We start from the raw sequence: 22,671 nt of genomic DNA, 5'->3' as shown, positions 1-22,671 counted from the left end.
GGCCGGAGCCCGGTGCACGGGAGGTGTTGACGGATCCAGGCGCTGGCAGATGTTGTCCAGCAAGTGGCAGGGACTGCTGGGCACCCCTGAGCCCTGTAGCCATGGTGTGGGTTGTGAAGATGGGAAGTCCCCTGGAGACCTGGACTTGGGGTGTCTTGGGCTCAGGAAGGATGGTCAGGGAACTGCCTGTGGCCACAGGGCTGTGGGGGAGGCCAGTGGAAGGCTGGGGGAGGTGGGTGGGCAAGGCGAGCCTGAGGCGAGATGAGGCTGAAGCAGGCAGGGGTGTGGGGACAGAGATTTATCCACTAGAACAGTGTGGCCAGGCTGCCTAGGGAGCAGGGTACACTCTGCCCCGTAGGGCCTGCCTGACCTCCCCTCCCGCGCCCCTCAGATTCCTGGGCCGCCTCAGAACTCAGGCCAAGGCCACTGGCCAGCAGGGCCACCAGAGAGGATAAGGCCCACAGTCCCTGACCCCTGGACCCCTTTAATCCTGGTCTTATTCTTTGTTTTTCCTTCCTAAAATAAACATTCCCCTCCACTGTGTCCTTGGAGGGTAGAAACTGCCCCCTGCCTCCTGCTCCTCACCTGGAGCACAGGGCAAGGATGGCTTTCCGGCTGGTGTCCTGCGCCTGTGGGGCTCCACTGGGCCTCAGGTTCGGTACCGCTGTCCCCGTGGGGGGGCGAGGGGAACCCCACCCCCACCCCAGCGTGCGTCCCGGGAGGACTCATCAAACAGTGCCCTGACTGCCATCAGCCAAAGCTCATCAGCCCGAATGAAGCACTCGCTGTGCTGCACACGGCTCCACCCCAGGGTCCCCCTGCCCGGCTCAGCCCACCCTGTGCACTCCACAGGGCCAGCACTCTGCTCAGGTGCTGGCCACGGCTCCCCACTGCCTCCGCCTCCCGTCTGTCAGTCCTCACCTGTGAGCAGGCTGGCTGGTCTGCTCTGGCACCTGCAGGGCTCTCTGCCTCAGGTCCGCCCTCCACCTGCCAACCTCATTCCTGGGCAGCGGCTGTGGCAGTCTGCCCAGAAAGCTTTCTCCATGCTCAGCCCATGCCCGCCCCCCCACCACGGTTGCCCCATGGCCAGGTAGCCTCCTGACCCCAGCCCACCCCAAGACAGAACCAGTCCCCCCGATCCCTGGGGAATGACATATATACTCCCAGCTTGGGCTCACAGATTCAGTTCAGTGAATTTATTGTAGGTTGAAAAAAAGATCAGCATTCACCTCTTTAGTGTACAAAAAGGACACTAGATCTTTTAAGAAAATATTAGGAAACTGAAGATGCAGACGTCTTTCAATTGTAACATTTTGGCAAAAGTGAAAAGTTCTTGTAAACACCAACTCCATGGCTCAAAATAGTTTTTCTCCACAGTACAATATTAAAAGAAAAAAAATAGTATCAATAAGTTAGACCATATTTAATCAGCTAGAACTTTTGTCCATCAACCCCCACCCCAAGCACAAAACTCCTCTTAGCTTCATAATTCCTTAAAAGGATAAAATAAACAACAACAAAAAACAACGAGGAGGAGGAGGAAATTCAACCGAGTCCCTCGAACTGGACCCCAGGGCAGAGGCAGGCGGGCCCTCCGGGGTGGGGCCCCTCGAGTGACCCGGCGCCGCCCGAGTGTGCGCGTTCAGGCCGAGCGCACGATGGCTGTCCACAGAACGCAGGGTCCCAGGGTCTGCTCAGCCTGTCCTCCTCCATCCCAAATGGAAACAAAACGACAGCTACTGAAACATGAAGGATCAGCCTCCTCAGTGCTCCGGGCACCCCAGGGGCCCCGTGGAGATGCTGGGGTGGGGTGGGGCACTGCAGGCGTGACTGCTCTTTGGGAAGCCATTAGGAGACAGCCCCGCAGCTTAGAAAAACAGACATGTCTATGCGAGCATTTCCGCCCTCCCTGCCTCACTAGGATCCTGGCAGCAACCCCTGCCCCCGCCCCCCGCAGTGACCCCTGGACTGGAGGTTGCAACCAGCCCCACGGCCTTCCCCCATCGTGGCTTCACTGAACGTGGCTCTGAATTCACGTGAACGCACGCTTTAAACCCCAGCACGGCCTGGCGGGGCCCCGCGCACACACACACGCGCGCACACACACATACACAAACATATACATGCCCCCTGACGCTTTCAGGGACATCAGACTAGGCACAGTGACTAAGCAGCAATTGGGGTGTCCTTGGGCCAGCACCCCCAGAGAGGGGGGATCAGGCACCTTTTCTGAGCTCACTCTCCGGGGGCTCCCTGGCTCCCTCAACCCCCAGCCCCTCCCTGAGTGCAAACCCCGTGGTGGCTCTGCAAAGACGACCCCAGAACCCATACATGGGGCTGAGGGGTGGAGCGAGGTCAAGAACACGGAGGCCACTTGGCCTCAGCAGTACAAAGTGAGGAGCAGCAGCAGAGGAGAGGATGGAGGAGAGAGAGACAAAACCCAACCCTGGTGCTGCAGAGCGCGGGCTACAAGCACAGAAGCTCCCGGCGACCCCCGACAGCTGAGGGCCTGGAATAGCAAGGTGGGCCTGGTGGCTCCCAGCAGCTGCTCCTGGGCCAGCTGGAGTTTTCCAAATAGAGCTGCAGGGCTTGCATTGCCGAGCCCGCCCCACTCAGAGCCCGGGAGAGGCGGTGTGTGAGGGAGACCAGCGCAGGAGAGGGGCCCCCAGCGCCCCCCACAGGTTCTCTCCTCACAGAGGCAAGGCCAGACTTCCGGAGCATCTGTAATACTGTAGAAAGGACCCAGGGCAGCGTCTAGACCCTGGGCATCCAAGGAGGGGAGGCACAGGTGTAGAAAAAAGATGCTTTTTCTTTCGTACAAAAATAGACTCGAGTCTCGTCAGCAGTAGCCTGTCTTTGTATAAAACTAGAAAAGGCAAGCAGGCAGGCTGGCCTTGGAGTCTTTCTCTGACAAAAAGTTGAAGTCCCCTGTGGGGTGGCTGGCGAGGAGCAGGGCTTCTTGGGGAGCCCGTCCTAGGCAGGGGGGCTGCACAGGAGGTGTGGGGGACCTGGGGAGAGCTGGACACGCTACCTAGGTTTGCGTGGGCTCCCCTGAAAGCCGGCATCGCTGGCTCAGATGACTGTATTCTTCCTCACATTTATTGTGTTAAATAAATCTCTGTTTTCTTGTCTTTAGCTCCCCCTTGCCCCCAGCTCCCCCACCATCCAGAACAGTCAGCCAGCTGAGGTGAGCTGGCCTGGCTGGTCGACTGGGGCCTCCTGCCCGTGGCCTGGGGCTAAGGCCACGCCTGCAGCTGGCGCTGGTCGTACTCGGCGATGAGCCTCTTGATGTGGGCCAGCTTGCTGTGCAGGTACTCGCAGCGGTGCTTCTCCTGGCTGTAGTTGGTGTTGGTCTGGGAGAGAGCGGCTGGGGTGAGCCTCATCCACAGGGCCTGGGTGGAGAGCCTAGCGCCAACCCAAGCCGCCCCGCCTGGCTGTCCCCAGCCCCCACTCACAGGCCAGAGCCCTCACGCCCTGACAGGGACCCCTGAGCGGCCCCCAGACTCCACCCTGGGAAACAGGGTCACGGCTAGGGTGAGAGGCGGGGGGAGGTGGTCATGCAGTTTCTGTGCTGGGCTGGGGTGTGGCCGGTGGGAACCACCCCAGCACATTCGGCCCTAGGGAAGCACGTGCCGGGAGATGGCCAGGGAGCCCGAGCTGGGGGCAGCCGGAGCCCGGAGACCGGAGACCGCAGCTCCTCCCTGACTCGTGCGCTGAAGGACTCCGACGGGGCCAGGAGGGGGTGGGGGACTCTGTCTCCTCCCCCTGACCTTTGAGGGAGCTGCGAAGGGCCTGGGGCTGTGCTCACCCACACTGGCAGAGTGTGCAGGGTGCAGGGGAGGGGGCACCCAAGTGCCCAGGACTGACTTAAGCTCCTCAGCTATCAGCAGGGGAGGAGCTACTCTGAGGACCGGAGACCAACCCAGGGAGGCCGGCCTGCCCGCCCTGCCTCCTCTCCCAGACCTCGGCACCACTCACCTGATCCCACCCCACCCTAACCCCACAAGGGGATGGAGGCTCACCTTTTTGATTTTTCGATATTCCTGAAGGATCTGCCCACGAGTAGTCTGGATGAAAAACAAAAGAAAAAGTGAACAATGCATTATCTGCAGGATACCCCAACGGAGTGACCCCTTCACCTTAGTAACGGTGGCCTGCCAGGTCACTGCATGCTTGGGGACAACGGCTGCGGCTGTGGCGTGACCGCCTGAGGGTGTACAGAGCAGGGGCTGGGCCAAAGGGGGCGACTCGGGGACATGCACGAGGCCACACGGCGGCTGGGGGAAGGCAGGGAGCAGCTGGCAAGGCACCTTCCCTCGCACCCAGCTGGCCGGTGCCCAGGTTGAGGCCAAGCACAGAGGCCCCCTGACCACCTGTGGGGGCTGCAAGGAGACAGGAGAATGGGGGTGTCCGGGGGTGCTCCCCTGTCCTAGACCCTCAGAACCCCCACTGAGCCTCCAATCACAAGCCATCTCCTCGGGAAATCAACCTGGCCTCCACGAGGGAGACAGAGCCTAGTACCATGGTTCATCAGGGCTGGCCCTGTCGTCAGGTAACCAGCTCCGAAAGGGTCCCAAGGTGGAGGCTGGTGTCCCAAGGCCCCCTGCAGGGACCAAGCCCCCGGTGGTGAGGTCCCACTAGGGATGGCTAGGGAAATGCAAGTGCCCCAGGAGGGGGAAGGGGTTGGGGCCCCAGGGAGCCTCCATCCCCTCCCCACGGCGGCTGTGACAGCTCTGACCGGCTGTGGGGTGTGGCCAGGGCCCACCCCTCCTGCTGGGGGGTGGCGCTGAGAGCAGTAGGGGACTGCAGAGAAGCCCCAGGTGCTTGGGGTGGGGGGTGGGGGGAGTGGGGGGACGCATGCACCCCAGCCCCTGGTTTCCTGGCTGTCTCCACTGCTGAGGCCACCCCCGGCTCCACGGTCACCTTCCACCTACAGCGCTGCTCTTGCCCAGCCTCATGGCTGAGGCAGTGGGGCTCCCTGAACAGGCCTGACTCACTCGGAGTGGGAAAGAGGGGCGGGCAGCGGGCCCGCCCGGAACAGGAGGGGCCTCATCTGAGGGCGCGGGCGCCAGGCAGGGCACTACCTCATACTCCTCAGAGCCCTGCGAGAGCTGCCGGAGCTGCGCGTCGAGCTGCGTGAAGCGCCGCGTGACCCGCTCGATGCGGGCGTGCAGGCCTCGGTACTCGCTGTACTCCGCGTTGAAGTCATTCTTGTAGCTCTGCCGCTGCTCCGAGGAGGAGATGGTGGCGTATTTTCTGGGGAGACGGGAGAGAGGGGCCGGAGGGGCTTAGGGGGCTGCGGCAGAGCGCCCGGAAGTGTCCACAGCCAAGCGGCCAGCCCCACCCAGGACTCAGCCCTGACTCCGAGGAGACTGGCCGTCAGGAACACACACACAGCCACAGAGTCAAGCCAGCGCACACGCGTGCACACAGGCGGGAACACACACACACAGCCACAGGGCCTGTGCTGCCTCTGCTCACCTGCAGGATCGGGAGTGGGGGGCAGCAGGCGAGGAAGTACTCACAGCAAGTAGTCGGGCGTCTCCGAGGTCGACGTGGGGACACTTGAGCTGCTGCAGGTCCCGTTTAAACCTGCAAAGAGAAAGTGTGTCTCCCGAGTCCCCACCTCGTGTGTCTGTGGTGAGATCCACAGAAGGTTGATGCCCTATTGTCTGAAGGCCTCAGGGGGGAGGCCACGCGGAGGGAGCCAGGATGGGCAGAGGTGGCGTGGGTCAGGGCGAGCACCATCTGGCCGCCGTGGGGGGCTGCCTGGAGCTGGAAGTGCCCCCTGCCAGTAGGAGAGGTGGTGAGCCAGCATGGTGTGCGTCCCCAAAGCACAGCCATGCAGAGACGGCATCATGGGCGCAGTTTTCAGCAAGCACTCAAAAGTACGGGTTCGCTGCAGGGTCAAAGCCTGGGAAGCTTGTCCAGAGCCTTTGCTGACCCCATGTAAAAGGCCATGAAGATGAAAACCAGTGACCCCTGGACAGTTGAGTCCCAGGGGCATACCATTTTTGGGCCCCACAGGCTCTGGTCTCTGGCCCGACCGTCCCCACCCCGCCACCACACCCATCCTCCATTCTTCCCACCAGACCCAGGACTGCGAGATCAGAGGGTCAGCCCTGGGACTGTGACCTGAGACAGTGCCCGAGGCCTGCCCGGGCTACAGTCTGCTCCTTTTCCCCGGGGACTTCTCCCAGACGACCTTTGTAACCCTGAGACACAGGCGACGTTATCACTCCGCAGCATTTGCTGAGTGCCTATTTTATATTTTGGTGCCTCTCTTGAGGAGAGCAGCCCTCCAGTGGACCAGCGGTCTGATGAGCCCCGTGCGGTTTTATACTCCATCCAGTGCAAGGGGAGATTCCCACCAGCGGATGGAGCCCACCCACACCCCCATCCGGGGGTTGCCTCTGAAAAGGCTGCGGCCTCCCTGGGATGCAGCCCAACAGGCACAAATGTGCAGATTCAGTCTACATCCCCACCCCCACAGCCCAGGCCCGCCAGGCATCCCGCGGTGCTTCACCTTGAGGCTGAGAATCAGATGGACCTGGCAAGACACCACAGGGGCCCAGCCTGTGGCAGCCAACCCTCTGTGGGCTCCGCTCCCGCCCTGCACCTGGCCACCCCTGCACCAGCCCAGCTGCTTCCCACCCGTGTGCCCCCTCCCAGGGCACTGGGTGCAGGGACGTGTCTGTCGGGTCACCCTGTAGGACCCAAGTCTGGGTGCCAGTGAGGGTGCCCCAGTTCCCACATACGGGTCAGCAGGCCTGAGTTTGGCCTGGATGAACTGAAGCACGCCCCTACCCAGCACGTGGCCCGGCCAGGAAGGTGCCCTTGGGCCACAGGTGGAGTCCACAGTCTGAGCGAGAGCTGGGGGCAGGCACGAGGGTGGGTCTAGGACCCAGGAGTGGGCCCGTAGCACAGGGGGAGGAAGGTGGCAGAGGGGGGCCTTGGCGGGGTAGGGGGGCGGGGGGCACAGGTGGGCTGAGCTGAGGAGGCTGCCACACCCATCAGGGTCAGAGGCGGTCACAGGGCAGGGTTGGGACCACAGGACAGACGAAAGGGACAGCAGCATGCAGAAGGGTGGACTGCCTCACAGGACACAAGGGTGAGGGAGCTTCTGCACTTGGGTGCCGACCTGGAACCCTCGCCAGCGGGGCAGGAGAAACATTCAGAGGATAATGCTGCTGTTAGAGGCGGGTGGGGAGCTCTAGCCTGCACAGACGCCCACCCAGGAAGGAGCCACAGCAGGAAGCTGTGTGTGGTGGGAGCTTGAGAGGAAAGGCAGGCCCCCAGCCACCGATTATCACTATCAGCTGAGCTGCCAGAGAGGCCAGTCAAGGGGGATCGCTCGGTGCCATACCCAACTTCTGGTGCCCCACTTGTCCTTTTGCTCCCCCTTGGGGCCCCTACTCTCTGGCTTTCCTGATCCCAAACCTCTTTCTCACCTTGGCCTGGGGCCAAGCTGCCTGTGGCTGACACACACTGGGCAGGAGCCAGAGCCTTCTGAGGCCTGCACGTGGTGCTGGTCTGGGCAGCATCTTCCTGGCCTGGTCTGCTGCCTGGCCCCATAATCCTACTTCCCCGGACCCTGCCAGAGCACATGGAACCTCGCTTCTGCTGTTTGGGACAGATGGCTCCCTGAGCCCAGCTGCTCAGGTCTGTGTCCCTGGGCGGGACCTGGGTCAGATGGCCTGCGCTCAGGGAGCCAGGCTCCCTTCCCCTCCGGGAAGCTGAGCATGCGGCAGGACCGAGGGGTCCCAGAGGACTGACGGAGCTGCGAGGTCTGCCTTCATCAGACCCACCCCGGACCCGGTCTCCAGCTGCAGAGTGAGGAGCGGGCATGGCCTTTCTGGAAGACAGCTGAGGGACAAATTCAAAAGCCTGAAGGAGCAAGGGCTCCACCTCTGGTCCAGGAAGGCCCCCTGCTGGGGATCCTCCTGAGGAAATAATCTGAAAGCTACAGCAGGTGAAATGGCCCACACGGCCGGCAGGGCTGTTCCTCTGTTGCTGTGACATGCTGATTAGGTTAAATTACGTGAGAGGAAAATCACAATGGAGTCAGTATTGCTCAGAGAGCTCTCTAAAAATGGAGTCAAGAAGCCATTAAGGAAGTGTGACTTGTGCACGGCTCAGCCTGCATGGAATCTGACCTTTTGACCCCATGAAGTCATCTGCCAGGAACTTGTGACAGCTGATCTACTTATCAGACCCCCACTCTCAAACCACGTGTGATACTGTCGACTTACTGGACCCCTAACCTAAAACAAGTATTTTCTGACTTGCGTCAGAGTTAAGCCGTTCTCACCAGAAATGTTTAACGAACTCAAGGCTTTTGGTCTTCATAAACCCAACTCTTGCTCTTCCTGAGAACTCGTGGTCACCTGAGCCTATGTCTCCCGAATGGTAATTCTTAAGGCCCTACAGAAACCATTTCCCTATTTGCAGCCTCCAGAGTTGTTTTGGGGTTGCCAGTAGCCACAAGGGGTGCTCAGCTCAGATGCCTGGGGCTCTAACTGGGAGTGGGGAGGCTCTGGGGGTGAGGATGCCGCCCCTACGAGCCCCAGGCCCTCGAAGGTCTCCCCGCTCAGCGTCAAGTCCCGGCAGCCTCACACCCCTCATCCCGCTGAGGGTCTCCAGAGCGCCAGCTTCCCGACAGGCTGCACGTGCGAGGCCCTGCTCTGGCTCTTACCAGCTGCTGTTCAGTAGACGAGTCTCCCACCTCCTCCTGGACCCGCCTCTCAGACCGTCTCTCTGCAGGCTTGCTCCGCAGGTCACAGCAGGTCCGCAGTGATCCAGGGACCCCCTCCCCACCAAGTCCTGACCCCTGCAGCCAACCCTGAGCCCCAGACCCCTGCTGTGTGCTATGTCTGGGGTCTCCCAGCAGCCAGAACTGGGCCCTGGAGTTGTTCTCCCTGTGAAATATCCCCTCCCGTGAGCCTCAGCTCCATCAGGCTCCGTGCCCCTGGCCCCCATGGCTGGCCTGGCACACACCTGACTATAGGAGCCTTCGAGAACAACGCCTCCAGGGCAGTCACGTGAGCCAGTGCGAGGACACAGAGGGCCTTAATGTGCAGGGTGGGCCCAAGTGGTGACTCAGGAGGCAGCCCTCTCAGCATCCTGTGGAGTGAGGGTGCGCGGGCACAGGCCTCCAGTGACTCCCCCTTCTGCAGAGCCCTCTGCCCCTCGACCTCCTGACACCTACCCGGGGCGACTGCTGGGGCAACTGGAGGGGCTCCAAGGGGGCCCGGCATCTGGCTGAGTGGCCGGTCCCGGGGCCTGTCCTCAGCTGCCCTCTCCTTGTCTTTGTGCTTCTTGGATTTCTTCTTGGATTTGCTGTGCAAGGAGCTGCCGTGGGGCCTGCTGGGCTGGGCACAGTCCGTCAGCAGGGGCATGCTGAGGCGCTCAGTAGGAGCTGGGGCGGCCACTTCCCCACGCTCACAGTCCCGGCCGCTGTGGCCCAGGTCGTTGCTGACGTCGGCCAAGGGGTCGTGGGCCCGCGGCGGCTCCAGTCGCAGGGGCAGGTGGGTGTCCGTACCAGCCAGGGGGCCCGGGGTGGGCAGCAGGCCCTCGCGGCCGAGGGTTGCGCTCAACTTCCCGTTGACTGTGGGCTGAGCTCTCTGGGTGAAGTGCGATATCCTGGGTTTCTTGTTGGCCAGAGGGTCAATGAAATCAGGAGGCTGCGGCCGTTTCTGTGACGGAGAGGAGAGAATTTCAGGAGTGAGCCGGTGCCTGGAGTCACTGTGTGCCCCAGGGAAAGGCTGGGCGGCAAGAGGCCAAATTTGAGCTGACCGGTAGCCCCACCACAGGCCTTGAGGGAGCCAGCGCCCACAGGTAGGGCCACTCCAACCACAAGGGGGCGCGCGAACCCCACAGCAAGCCCGAGAGGCCCAGGGCTGGGGGCCTGCCTGCCCAGGGACCCGGGAGGGGGCGACGGGCCAGCAGGGCAGAGAAAGGGCGGCTGGGCCATCGGTGGGCCCAGGTCAGCCCATAAGGACCACCCCTGGGAACTGGCCTAAAACGTTACTGTGCTCAGCATCCCCAGCGGAGCCCAGTCTGAGTGGGAACTGGCCTAAAACGTTACTGTGCTCAGCATCCCCAGCGGAGCCCAGTCTGAGTGGGAACTGGCCTAAAACGTGACTGTGCTCAGCATCCCCAGCGGAGCCCAGTCTGAGTGACACAGGGCAGGCCCCGCAGGCCAGGACTGTCCTCCCCAGGGCCCTCGAATCCCCATGGCACCCCTGTCACATGGTGCAGGCCTCATCCCCATTCACGAAGGAGAAGACTGAGGTCTGGAAGGCAAGGCAAGAGCAGAGGTATGGAGCCAGGATCAGACCAGTCGGCCTGGGTCCAGGGTGCGGCAGTGTGGACCAGAGTGAAATGAGGCCCTGCCCTCCACGCCCCAGCCACGGGGTGCCCTGGGAGGCTTCAGGACCTAGGCTGGATGCCTCCAGGGGGAGGCAGAGCGGGGAGGAGAGCTGCTGGCCAAGCAGGGGACAGAGACATGGGACTCACTGGTCAGGGCACGTGGGGGGAAGAGACAGCTGTCACCAAACAGCTTGACAACGGTGAGGGACCCCACTGCTGAAGATCAAGCCCCCGACAGCAAGGCCCTCCCCGCATACCCTTCCCGCCTACTAACACGGCAGATCCTGCTGGGCACACAGTGATTTTTAGAGCAGCCCTGGGAGTCAGAGGCCTCCAGTGGCCAGAGTGGCCAGCGGCCCGTGCACCCTCAGCCACACTACCCCGACAGGCAACCCAAGGAACCTATCCAGGTTCCAGGCCTGGGACCCCCCAGCCCCCAGTCAGCTGCTTACGCCTTCAAGAAAACTCGCCAGCCCTGAGTCAGAGGCCCAACAGGCTCCCTGAGAAGCAAGGTCAGGCCCACCACCTCTGCTGCAGCCCGCCCACCCTCCCCGCCAGCCGCTCCTACCTGAGGGGGCGAGGTTGAGCTCCCGTGCTCGCTCGGAGGACTGTTGGCAGCAAGTTCCCCAGGGAGGCCCCCTGCGCTCTGTGGCTGGCAGAGTTTCCTGCAGAGGAGAATCAAGGCAGGTTGGAGGGTCCCGAAGCAATGCCCTCCCTGCGAGGCACACCCAGGCCCGCCCATCTCTGCACTGCCACTTGCACCCAGCGTCTGGGGGAGGGCCTGGCTCCTTGCTGAAGCATGGCAGGGCTGGGCGCGACGGGCACGCCTGGCAGGCAGAGAGCAGTCGAGCGCACCCTGCCCTGGGCGCATCTATATCCGCAGTGGCCCTGTGGCCACAGCCTCAGCCTCACGGTCAGAAGGCCGGCCACGCTGGGTGCTCTGTGCCCAGAGAAGGGCCAGCTGACCAGACGCTCATCTTGACTTCCATGACCATGGAGACCGGGACTCCCGGTGCAAAACTGACCGGACACTCAGGGTCCATGCTGTGTCCCCATGGGAGCTACAGACATTGGGTGTTGGCCCTTTTTAAAAAACATTTGGTCCTTACTTTTATAAACAAGTGTCATCCCAATAACAACGCTCACTGCAGAAAGAGAATGCAAAAGAGGGCCGAGATGCCCTGCTCTGAGGTGGGAGGACCCCCGCCCCCAGATTCAGCTCCCATCTTCCTGGGAGCCCAGCCCCAGGACCTCCAGGGATGGCAGGAGCAGCCAGCAGACCACCGGAATCAGGGCAACAGCGCAGCCAGGGATGAGAGAAGCAACGCCCCGACGCTTGACAGAAAACGGAGGCACTGAGAGTCACCCTGGCTGGGTGGGGCTGGCCTCTTGAACTCCTGGAGGCCGAGAGTCTCAGGGGAGCCCAGGCACCCAGCTGGCCCCCACGCCCTGCAGGACGCCGAGCTGAGGTCCGGGGCCACGTCCGCTGCTCCAACCAGTGGCCAGCAAGCACCTCCCTGGCCCTCAGCCGCACTCCAGACTCTGGAGGCTGCCCTCCCCACAGCGGCCTGAAACGCAAGGCGAGCCGAAAGGAAGGTTCCAAGAGTGGGTGGGGCAAGTCTACTGCCCAGCCCTGTGGAAGCAACCAGAGCTTCCAGTCAAAGACAGAGAACCAGGTGTCCACATCCATTCTCTCAAGTCCCCACTAAAAAGGCATAAAAGAGAAAGGGAACAAAAGACAGCAATGCCACCTAACGCGGGAAGCAGGAGCACTCGTGGCGACTGTCCTGGGGGAGCCAAGGAAACGGAGCCCTGGGCGACAGAGCCCGCAGGCCCGCAGCATGCGCCTCGGAGACCTCAGTGGAGGCGCCTTCCAGGCTGCCCCCAGCAGCCCTGCTCTGGGGCCTGGCCTGCTGGGGGCAGCTGCAAGGGGAACCCCCAGCATGTTCGGGAGTAAAGGAGCCCAGGCCTTCCCCAGGGGGCCAGGAGGCTGCTTGGGCCACACAGGATGGACAGAAGCATGGCCTCCAGAGGAGAGGAGACAGAGGGGCCTGTGGAAGGACCCAGAGATGCCTCAGGGCTACCAGGGAGGCTGGGCTGCCAACAGCAAAGCTCTGCGGAGGCGGCACCCCGGCTTCCAGGCAACACCTGTCAGGCCCTGAAACAGACAAGACGACGCATTTGAAAGGACAGAGAGCAACCAAGCCGCTGTGCCACAACTACTGAAGCTGAGCCCCAGAGCCCATGCTGCACGACAGGAGAGGCCACCGCAAAAAGCCCGAGAGCCGCAACTGGGGAGCAGACCCCTCGCCGCAGCTAGAGGAGAGCCCGCGCAGCAACAAAGACCCAGCACAGCCACAAATAAAGTACCGTTTAAAAAGAAGGAGAGAGAGACTCTAAGAGGATGAAAATGTTAAGTCCACCAGAAACACACCGGCCTTAATAGCCTCAGAAAGACAAAGATCTGAAATGCACACCTCTCCAAAGAAAACATACAAACAGCCGATAACTGCAGAAACAGATGCTCAACATTCCCTGCTCATCCAGGGAAACTCAAACCGATACCACTGTAAAATACCACTTCACACGGGTCAGAATTTAAAAAAAGAAAATATAGCAAGTGTTGGTGAGGCTGTGGAAAAACTGGAATTGGGCACTGCTGGTGGGAATGTGAAATGGGGCAGGCACTGAGAAAAAGCGTCTGGCAGTTCTTCAGAAAGTTAAACACAGGATTACCACATGGCCCTGCAATTATACCCCTCAGGACATATTTGAGAGAACTGAAAATCGGTGTCAGTTATATTTGCATCCTTGTACACAAATGTTCACAGCATCACTGTACACAATCCCGAGAAGGTGCAAACAGTTCACATGTACACTGACAAAAAAATGAATAAGCACAACTCAGACACAACAGATACAGAGAACCACCGAGAACCAGACCGTAGAAAAGAACGAAGCTCTGCCACACGCTAAAATGCGGAGAAACCTTGAGAACATAACACCGAGTGGAAGAAGCCAAACACGAAGGGCCACAGAGCACACAATCCCATTGATAACAAGCGTCCAGAACAGGCAAATCCAAGAGACCAGAGGCAGATTGGCAGCCGCCAGGGGCGGGGGGCGGGGCGTGACCGCTAATGCAGGCTGTTGGGTTTTTGGGGGGGATAAATGGTTTGGAACTAGATGGAGGTGGTGATTGCACCCTGGGAACTAGAAATGATGGCAAAGAGAGACAGATGGGAGCAGCGGAAGAACTCTCCCCAAAGTAGAAGAAATAAAAATAAGCCACCAGGAGGACAAGAGTGAATGGTGTGGGACCACGGCCCCCGGGGGCAGACTGAGGAAGCCGCCGGGAGGACACCGGGGCCTCCCGCAGCCGGGCCGAGGACGCAGACTGCCAGGGGGCTGCCAGCCCCAGCCCCAGCCGCCCCCCCATGCCACCGCCGCCCCCCATGCCACCGCAGCCCAGGGAGGGAGCTGACGAGGCGGCTGCGGCCAGACCTTCAGTGTGGAGGGAAAGCGCCTTCCCATCTAGAAGGCTGCTGCTGCTGCTAAGTTGCTTCAGTCCCATCCGACTCTATGCGACCCCATAGACGGCAGCCCACCAGGCTCCCCTGTCCCTGGGATTCTCCAGGCAAGAACACTGGAGTGGGTTGCCATTTCCTTCTCCAATGCGTGAAAGTGAAGTCGCTCAGTTGTGTCCGACTCTTAGCGACCCCATGGACTCCGTGGGATTTTCTCCGTCCGTGGGATTTTCCAGGCAAGAGTACTGGAGTGGGGTGCCATTGCCTTCTCCAATCTAGAAGGCGAGATGTGGCCGACTGGCATGCTGGCCACCCAGGTGTGGAGCTGTGGCAGACGGACGTCCCAAAGCGTTCTCCGAGAGACGCTCCAAGAGCTAGGTTCCTTCAGCATCGGGGCAGAATCCCAGATCCGGAAACAGGAGGACTTGCGAGGGAAGAAGGCAGCTCCCTGTGGAAGCCCTGGCCCCTTGAAAGTGATGAAAGGCCATGAGACAACCAGAGGGAGCTTGTGGCTGGACGTGAAGGACACAGAAGGCTGAGCACTTGGCCAAGCAGGTTACCAACTACAGGGAAAGTGCACTGCCTGTGAGACAGACCGAGGCTCGGGCTGTCTAGGCTATGCCCTGGGGGAGGGGAGGCCAGGACAGGGCAGGTTGGGGGACTGATTTCAAGGCCACATGGGGTCCAGGCCTCATCCTGCACTGGGACATCCAGACTCTGCCTGGGACAGGCCAGGCCTGAGCCGTTACACACGGGGACTGAAAGCACAGAGGAAGCATCCAAATAATCAGCTGAGGGCTTCCCTGTGGTCCAGTGGTTAAGAACCCGCTTGCCAAGGCAGGGGACACAGGTTTGATCCCTGGGCCGGGAAGATTCCACATGCTGAGGAGCAATTAAGTCCATGTGCTACAACCACTGAGCCCGTGCTCCAGAGCCCGAGCGCTGCGCCCAGTGAAGTGTGCGCCCCGAGTCGGTACTCCGCAATGAGGAGCCTCCCAACGAGGAGCCTCCGCAACGAGGAGCCCAAGTGCTGGTCTGCAGAGCAAAGCCACGGGGGCACAGGCAGACCCTGGAAGCACAAGCGCACTCAACTCAGGCCCAAGTTTAGAACAAGCTGTAGGATAAGGGAGGCTGTAGCCCCTGGGGTAACACGAGCCCCCACACCCAGCCTGTGACACCCTAAGACCTCATTTCTCCTTCTTGCCATGAGACCCACGGCATGAAGAGCGGTTGTAATAGGGCTTTCTTCAGGGAGGGAGCAACCTAAACATGATAAAAAAAAAAGCTGCCCCGAGCAGCGCTGGGTTGTGGCTATCAGTGATATTGACCCTGACCTCTGCCCACCAATCAGGTCAAGCTCCCAAGAGCAGCAGATGCTGTCAGCTTCTGGAGAGGCATCGGGCCAGGCCACCCCCCCGGCCAGCTGGCCCACGCAGCCCGAGAGGAGAGTGCCAAGACGGCCCAGGGCAAACATGAGGGAGGAAAGGAGAGCTTGGCGTGGCCCTGAGCTCCAGGAGTTAAGAGCCTGAGGAATCTCCCACCTGATACGCCTCAGTATTCAGCCCAGTTTCCTAGGGACCACACCCACCCATGGGCAGACTGCCCACAGGCTGCTTGCTCCTGGCCGTGCCCCTCCTGGAGAGCTCTGGGACACCAGTGCCTGGGGGCATGAGATCAGCGGGCAGTGTGAGGCTCTGAAGGAAGGAAGGAAGGGTGGGAGCAGCCTCAAGGCAGCCCACCCCCACGTGCCCCTTGGCACCTCAAAGCACTCAGGTGGGTGTAAATTACTATTCCAACACTATTGCCATGCGTGCGTGCTCTACCGCTTCAGTCGTGGCCAGCTCTTTGCAACCCCACGCCCTATAGCCTGCCACTAGAGTGCATTAGAGTCTCCAGGCAAGGGTACTGGACTGGGCAGCCATGCCCTCCTCCAGGGGATCTTCCCAACCCAGGGACTGACCCTGCACTGCAGGCAGACTCTTGACCGCTGATGCAAACACCTGCGGGAGGTGACAGTGTCTGAGACATGCCTGGTGGGCAGCAGACGGCGCCCAGAGAGGGGAGGGGGAGCGTCTTCTGCCGAAACCATCCCCTCTCAGCCCCGCTGAGCACCTAGAGACGTCTAGAGAGCCGCAAGAGTGACCCTGGGACAGCAGGTGCGCACCCCGCAGGGCCAAGGAGGAGCTCATGGTTCACCTAGAGTGGCCCCGACTTGGCTTTGATTTCCAGATGCAGTTACTGCTTTAAACAACTTAAAAAAAAAAAAAAAAAACAAAACCTTCACAAATTGCTCCAAGTCCCCAAGAAACCACTTAAGGACTAATTAGCATCTCAGGCTGCTCTGAAGGGCGCTTCACAGCCGGGGCTCCCAGGCATCAGTTGAGAAGGAAATCATTAACTGCTTGCCTTAGACAGGGGCCGACTTAACCACTTCTCCCCAGAGCCACCTTGGCTACTCCTGACTTCGGGTCCCCATTAATCCGAGAGGGGATGCGTTTAATTAACGCTGCTTAATAGTGTCTGTGGGGAGGTTTGTTTTGCTTTGTTCCTCTCCACTTCCAGTCCTTTAGACTTTCTTTTTAAGAAAGAGGTGGCCTGCAGCCGTAGCCTGTGGGGACGTGCTGATGTCAGAAGGAGCTTGACAGGAGGGGCAGGAGGGGCAGCAGAACTGCTGCTTTGGGGTCTTCTGTCCTGAAGTTCTCATGTTCAACACAGAGACTCAGGCCCTCCACCCTACTCAGCAAGGCTCGCCTTTTCCCTACAGGAGGCCACGGTGGGCTACCCAGGCAGTCTCCACAGACCCCCTCCATCCTGCCTGCGGGGCCTGTGGGCTGTGGTGCCACGGGAGGCCGCCCCAGCCTCGTGGAGATGAGGCGAGCCCCAGGCCCGGGGACGGGACTCGTTGCTGGACGGGGCGGCAGTGTTACCGGATGAGCATCCGCTTCAGCAACTGCTGGTCCCCCTCCGAGTAGCCAGGCCAGTCCTTCTGCACGTCCTTGTACACACAGTCCTTCAGGGTGCACGTGCCATCCTTGGCATTCACGTTGGCCACCTGCAAGACAGAGCCAGGGGCACCTCGTGTACAGCCCGAGAGACAGAGGAGACCATGCAAGCATTCAGGGGGGCGGCGCGGGGAGAGGCGGAGACGGGCGTTAAAGGGGAAAGAGGACAGCCCTTCTGCCCCAAGCCAAGACTTGGGCCCCCAACCCCTCTGCAGGCCGGGACGGCGGCCCTTGGGGTGCCGAAGGGTCAGAGCAGCAGGCCCAGATGCTGCTGGAGGCCAGGCTGGCTCCACAAGGGGGCGCTGCCATCTACACTCCCAAGACTCCATCAGCAGCCCATCCCCCTGCTATGGACTGAACCATTTTTCTCCTCCACAAATCCACGTTAAGTCTGACCCCCTGCTAACCTAAGGCGATGGTATTAGGAGGCGAGGCCTTTGGGAGGTGATGAGGTCATGAGGGTGGAGCCCCCAGGAGGGAGTGTCTGTTTTGGGGGGGAGAGGCTGTGCTGGGTCTTTGCTGCTGGGAGATTTCTCCAGACGTGGCAAGTTGGGGGCCACTCCCCGGCTGCAGTGTGCGGCTTCTCATCGTGCTGGCTTCTGCCGCAGAGCACAAACCCTAGGGCTCTCGGGCTTCAGCAGGCGCGGCTTCCAGGCGCGAGAGCACGGGCTCAAGAGCAGTGTCACAGCGGCTTGGCTGCTCTGCAGCACGGGGGATCTGCCTGGATCAGGGACTGAACCTTGTCTTCCGGACTGGCAGGCAGAGTCTCTACCGCTGATCCACCAGAGAAGCCCAGGTGTCTTTATAAAAGAGAATCCAGAGTTTCCTCACCCCTCCCTGGATGACCACGAGAAGACAGAACGCAGGCCCTCACCAGACACCCAACCTCCCGGTGCCCTCATCCTGGGCCTCCCAGTCTCCAGAGCTGCGTGCCGGGCCTGTGGTGCCTAACCCGCCCAGGCCACGGTGCTCTGCGACAGCAGCCTGAGGCGCGCGCTCCCAAACCCGCAGCCCCTGCGGCAGAGCCAGCCGAGGGGGCAGCTGCGGGAGGGGTGCCGTCAGGGCCCAAGCCGAGCCCGCCTCCCCTGCAAGCAGCCAGCCCTGCTGCTTCTGCTTAACACAAGCTGAGTTCGTCTTCAAGACTCTGTGCAAAGATGCTTTTAGAACATTTGCCTAATGTGCTTGATGGAATTCAGGCCCCTGACTCGCAGAGGGCACGCTCCTAAGTGTCTTGTCAGGCACCATGATCCCCAGAATGCGCGTGCGGAGCTGTGTGATTGCCAGGGCAGCTGCTGTTTTTCACTACAACTGAGACTATCAATTTATCCTCCACGTCATGGCAGTTTCCCCAAAGAGCATTTTTTAATGGTTGAGTAATATTCCACCAAGAGGCTGCACTGTGATTCGCTCAACCCCTTCTCCTTTGTTGGACGCGGACTCTGTTTCCAGCTTCTCTGGAGCATAAACAGATGTCACTTGTGCAGGTTTTTCCATGCTGGTGATGGTTCTCTTCGGCTCGCTTCCCAGAAGTGGGATTAGTGGGTCAAAGACTCTGAACATTTTTATGGCTTCTGAGATGCTTTGCTAAAATGCTCTCCAGAAGAGCCACCCACCCATCCAAACTCCCACCAGGAAGGTGGAATGCCTCAAATCTTCTCTCCGGATGTTTTCACAAAAGTGAAAGAGGAGGTGTCTTTTGCACAGTGCTGCTCATCAGAGTCACTGGGTGGGGGGTGAGAGGGCTGGGAAATGAGCATCCTTAGTGAGGTGCAGCCCCCTATACCTTCCTATCCTCATGCTGGTGGGGTCCCAGTGCCCCTCCCACAACTGCTGGGGAGAACAAGTCTGCTAGCAAACACAGAAGCTCAAGGCAGATGGGACAGGAAACCAGAGAATGGGAGAAATCAGAGCAGGCACCCAGGATGCTCTAGCGCTCTAGTGCAAGACACTGCCTGGGCCGCCTCGGGGAGCTGCCAAACCCAAGTTGGCTGGGGAAGCTGGCACCCAGCACGATGCCTCTCTGGCCCCAGGAAAGGACCAGTAACAATGAGAACACCTTGGCGGTTAAAAGTGAAGCAGGTGCCCCGGGCAGACCCAGGTCAGCCCCGTCAGCCCCTCTCCCCAGAGGACTAAGCCTGGCGCCCCTGGCGTCTAAGCGTCACTCAGTGGGTAAATCTCAGGCGCCATCAAATGCTAGGTTGGCCAAGGTTCACATTCTGCACGTGCTGCTTTTTTACTCTGGGCCTGAACAGAACAAGACTGGAGAGCAGGAGCAAGGGCGCTTTTCAGAATGGCCACCCCAGGGGCTAAGGACCTGGCTGGACGGTGATTCTCGCTCCAGGCACCGGCCGGGGCAGGCATGGCTGTCACCCGTGCCCTCAGTCTCGGCTCACAGCTGACGACCCTGCCCAGCTCCCTTAGCTCTGCCTCAGTCACCCTATGGTGCAGGAGGCAGCTGTGGGAAGGGAGGCCCCAGGGAAAGGGCCTCCCGAGTGCTTCCCCCAATTTCCCAAGGGTAAGGCAACACGTGACTTTCCAAGGAAATGAGCACCCTGGGAAATGTTCTTCTTGGTTCCAGAGTTTTCTGGATGCTCTAGCAAGCCCCAAGAAAACTCCTGGACTACAGAATACTGTATCTGTCTTCTCTAGGCCCTGAGCTGACTCCGGAGCTTGCCGGGAGAAACACTGCCACTCAGTCCTCGCCAGCACAACCTCCACGTGGGGGGCGGCGGCTCAGGAAGCCAAGTTTGCACAAAGGCCACCAGTGAGTACATGGAGGAGCCCCTGATGGAAACGAAGGCTCTGGGGAGCACCTCCACTCTCAGGACACAGGGGGCTTCTCCATGGTGAAGGGGAGGGGAGGCACCTGCCCTGTGGGGCAGGCCCAACCCCAGATCAGCACTCGGGCTAGGAGTGCGGGGCTGGTCCCCCAGGCCCCTCTTCCCTCTTCACCCCTGCCCTGCACCCTGAACTCGCTGGGGGGTGGTGATGACATGGGGATGCCAGTCCGAGCACGGGGGGACGAAAGCCACAGCGATGTTCTCCTACCAAAGGTGTGGTCACCCCAGCCTCGGACTGCACTCTGGCAGCAGGGCGCCCACAGGAGAACTCAGTCAATCAGAAATCTTCAGAAATGCGTGGAAACTCTTCAGATACAGTTCCGGATGGTCATGGCGTCAACTTTCGACCACAGGAGGCAGCACCCAAGAGCCCAGAGTGTCTGGGGCAGGCCACAGCTCCTCCCAGGACACTGGCGTGACTGCTGCTGGCTGTGGGTCCTCACAGCAGCAGAGCTCTGAGGTGGCCTGTTTCCACTTCACGGCCAAGCGACATGCACGTGGCCCAGCTAAGGCGGTGAATCGGGAGCGAGCCACCGACCCTCTCAGGAGTCCGTGAGCTGCCTCCTCCAGGGCAGCTCTGGGACCAGCGCTGTCGCTCCAAAGTCCTGGCTGTTTAACAGCAGGCTCTGCCTGCTGGCGCCGTGTTCCTGCCTGATTACCTCTTGACCCCAAAGAGAGGTGCTGTAGTCACTTCCCAGCCACAGACAGAAGCCTGAGAGTCCAGACATGAAGCCCCTTGCCTAGTGCCACAGCCGATAAGCCACAAGGAGACCCACCTGATATGAAGCCTGAGTTCTTGCTTACTTGCGCTTGCGGATCCCCCAGGCTTCACTCAATTCCGAAAGCCTTGTGCATCTGAAGTCCTGGGTCCCCCGTGCTACGCCCACTGCCTGCGAGCCCACAGCTGTGAGGAGACGAGCCCTGAACGGTAAGTGCCCCACGCCCCGGCCCGGGCAGCACGCACCTGCTGGAGGAGGCCGTCCAGCGCGTCCTTGTCCGCCTGCGCCAGCCCGTCCTTCTGCAGCCGCAGCAGCAGCTCGGCCTTCCGGTAGGGCCTCAGGGCCAGCAGGTGCAGCACGCGGTCCCGGACGGGCCGCTGAGCCACCCCGCTGCCCCCGCCGGCGCTGCCAGCGCTGCACTTCTTGATGGCGCTGGCCGGGTTGATCGGGGTTGCCCGCTTCCGGGAGGGCACAGCATCCACTGCCCCCGGGGCTGGCTTCCGAAACTGAACCTTCTTGCCTACAGTAAGAGCCAGGTGTCAGGGACGGGAAGGGCTGAAGGGTGGTCGCTGTGTCCCCCTGCCTGAAGCGGATGGCATGTTCCTGAGCAAGCACACGTACACCCACGGATGGCCCACGGCCGACAGTGCTGAGCTCTCACCAAGCCCAAGGCATCTTAAGCCTCGTGCAGCCCCACTCGTCCAGTGAGAGCGCCACCTGCTGACCACGAGCAGATCACAGGGCACTTGCGGGGTCCCCAGTCTCAGAAATGGGCTGAGAGCCTTAACTAACTTCATCCAAACCCCTGGACCCTGCGGGGAAGGGGGCTGATGGTCAGAAGGGAGTCCCGGGACGGCAGGAGCAGCAGCCCGGAGCCTGCAGTGCCCAGCTCTCTGCTGCCCCCCTGGGCCCCACTGTGCTCTTTTATGACCAAAGAGAAATAAAAGTGTCAGGCCACTTGGGCAGACCTGCCTGTGCTCGGAGCCCCAGGGGCCGCAGGCCTCTCTCCCACCCTCCTGGTGCAAACAGAGACGTGTGAGGGGTCCTCTTGGCGGAGGGGGCTCCCATCCAAAGTTGCTCACTGCACCTTGGACAACGCCCCTGCCACCGCAGGAAGGAGGACCTCTGAGCCAAGTCAGTGCAGGTCTTAAACCCTTGGGCCACAAAGCTCTCCACGACAACTGTCTTTTGCACATATCCCTCAACTCTGACTTGTCAAATGAACACAAGGAGGAGGGCTTTTAGAACCTGCAGGGCCAGACTTCGTCCCCAGAGAACCTGATGGCATGGGGCGGGGAGAGGCCTGGCACAGCCAGGACTGCATGTCTGTGGCCTCTGAGGCCAGAGAGCAGTAAGAGCCTTCACTGTATCCTAAGTGGAACAGTAAGACAAATTCTGGCTAAAAACCCACCCAAAACTTATTAAAATGGGTACAGATGTCTGTATCTGCATTGTAAGGCCGAGCAGGTAGCTGCAGCCGTTCGGGATCCTGGCCGCCTCCTCCTGGGCAGCTGGCAGCCTGGAGCCCAGGCTCCCCGGGCGCACACTGCCATGCCCACCAGGGCCACGTGCTGCCAGGAGGACCAGTGCCACCTAGGGCTTCATCCAGAGCCGGCCCCACCGCTAGGCAAGGGAGACTGCGTGCTCTTCTTAAAGGAGAAAAAGAACTCCAAAAGCCATCAAGTTCTCCTCTGCTTCATGCCTCTCTCGGGCCTTTTCTGCCTGACAGTGAATTCACTGGAAATTCCGTCTACATCCAGAGGTGGGAAGACTGAGGCAGCACTGTGGAGCTTTCTAAATAAACAGTACTTCTCTCCGCACTTTTAATGTGGTCAGTGTCTCAATTTCTCTGAAATTGTTTCCAAGCAGATGCTGAGGGGGTGGAAGGTCCTGGAAACAGGGATCAACGCGCTTCCTTCCAGGTCTCCACCCCATGGTCCCTCGCTGGCCCCGACACAGCAGCAGGCTGCCCGCAGCAGAGTGCATCTTGCCATCTGCACTGTGCGCTGGCCAGGTCAGCCATGGGAAAGAGACACCTGGGCAGGTGAGGGCAGGGGTGGCCACTGAAGTACAGGCTGAAGCTCTGGCTTCATGCATGGTGAGGGGCAGACGTACCTGAGGCTAGAGCCTGGGGAAGGGGCCCTGGGATTCAGAATTCCTGTAACTCTCAGGCCCTCTAGTCCATCCTGGATTCAGAATGCAGCAGACACCA

At 60.6% G+C, this 22,671-nt stretch overlaps 1 protein-coding gene across 1 annotated transcript in view; it reads right to left on the bottom strand.

The window, feature by feature from the left end:
• Nucleotides 1-1,181: 1,181 nt before the first annotated feature.
• Nucleotides 1,182-22,671, bottom strand: part of ELL (elongation factor for RNA polymerase II) — a 77,201-nt gene continuing 55,711 nt past the window's right edge. The window contains exons 5-12 of the mRNA XM_069590334.1: nt 20,705-20,979; nt 16,826-16,950; nt 10,940-11,036; nt 9,209-9,695; nt 5,526-5,592; nt 5,085-5,256; nt 4,023-4,067; nt 1,182-3,353 (exon numbers count right to left, since the gene is read on the bottom strand). Coding sequence (XP_069446435.1) covers nt 3,237-3,353; nt 4,023-4,067; nt 5,085-5,256; nt 5,526-5,592; nt 9,209-9,695; nt 10,940-11,036; nt 16,826-16,950; nt 20,705-20,979 — 1,385 coding nt within the window. The 3' untranslated portion in view covers nt 1,182-3,236. The remainder of the gene's footprint in view (nt 3,354-4,022; nt 4,068-5,084; nt 5,257-5,525; nt 5,593-9,208; nt 9,696-10,939; nt 11,037-16,825; nt 16,951-20,704; nt 20,980-22,671) is intronic.

Source organism: Ovis canadensis, chromosome 5, assembly GCF_042477335.2.
Source record: "Ovis canadensis isolate MfBH-ARS-UI-01 breed Bighorn chromosome 5, ARS-UI_OviCan_v2, whole genome shotgun sequence".
Classification (NCBI taxonomy): Eukaryota; Metazoa; Chordata; class Mammalia; order Artiodactyla; family Bovidae; genus Ovis; species Ovis canadensis.
Note: the sequence above shows the minus strand (reverse complement) of the source record. Positions and strands in the feature narration are given on the sequence as shown.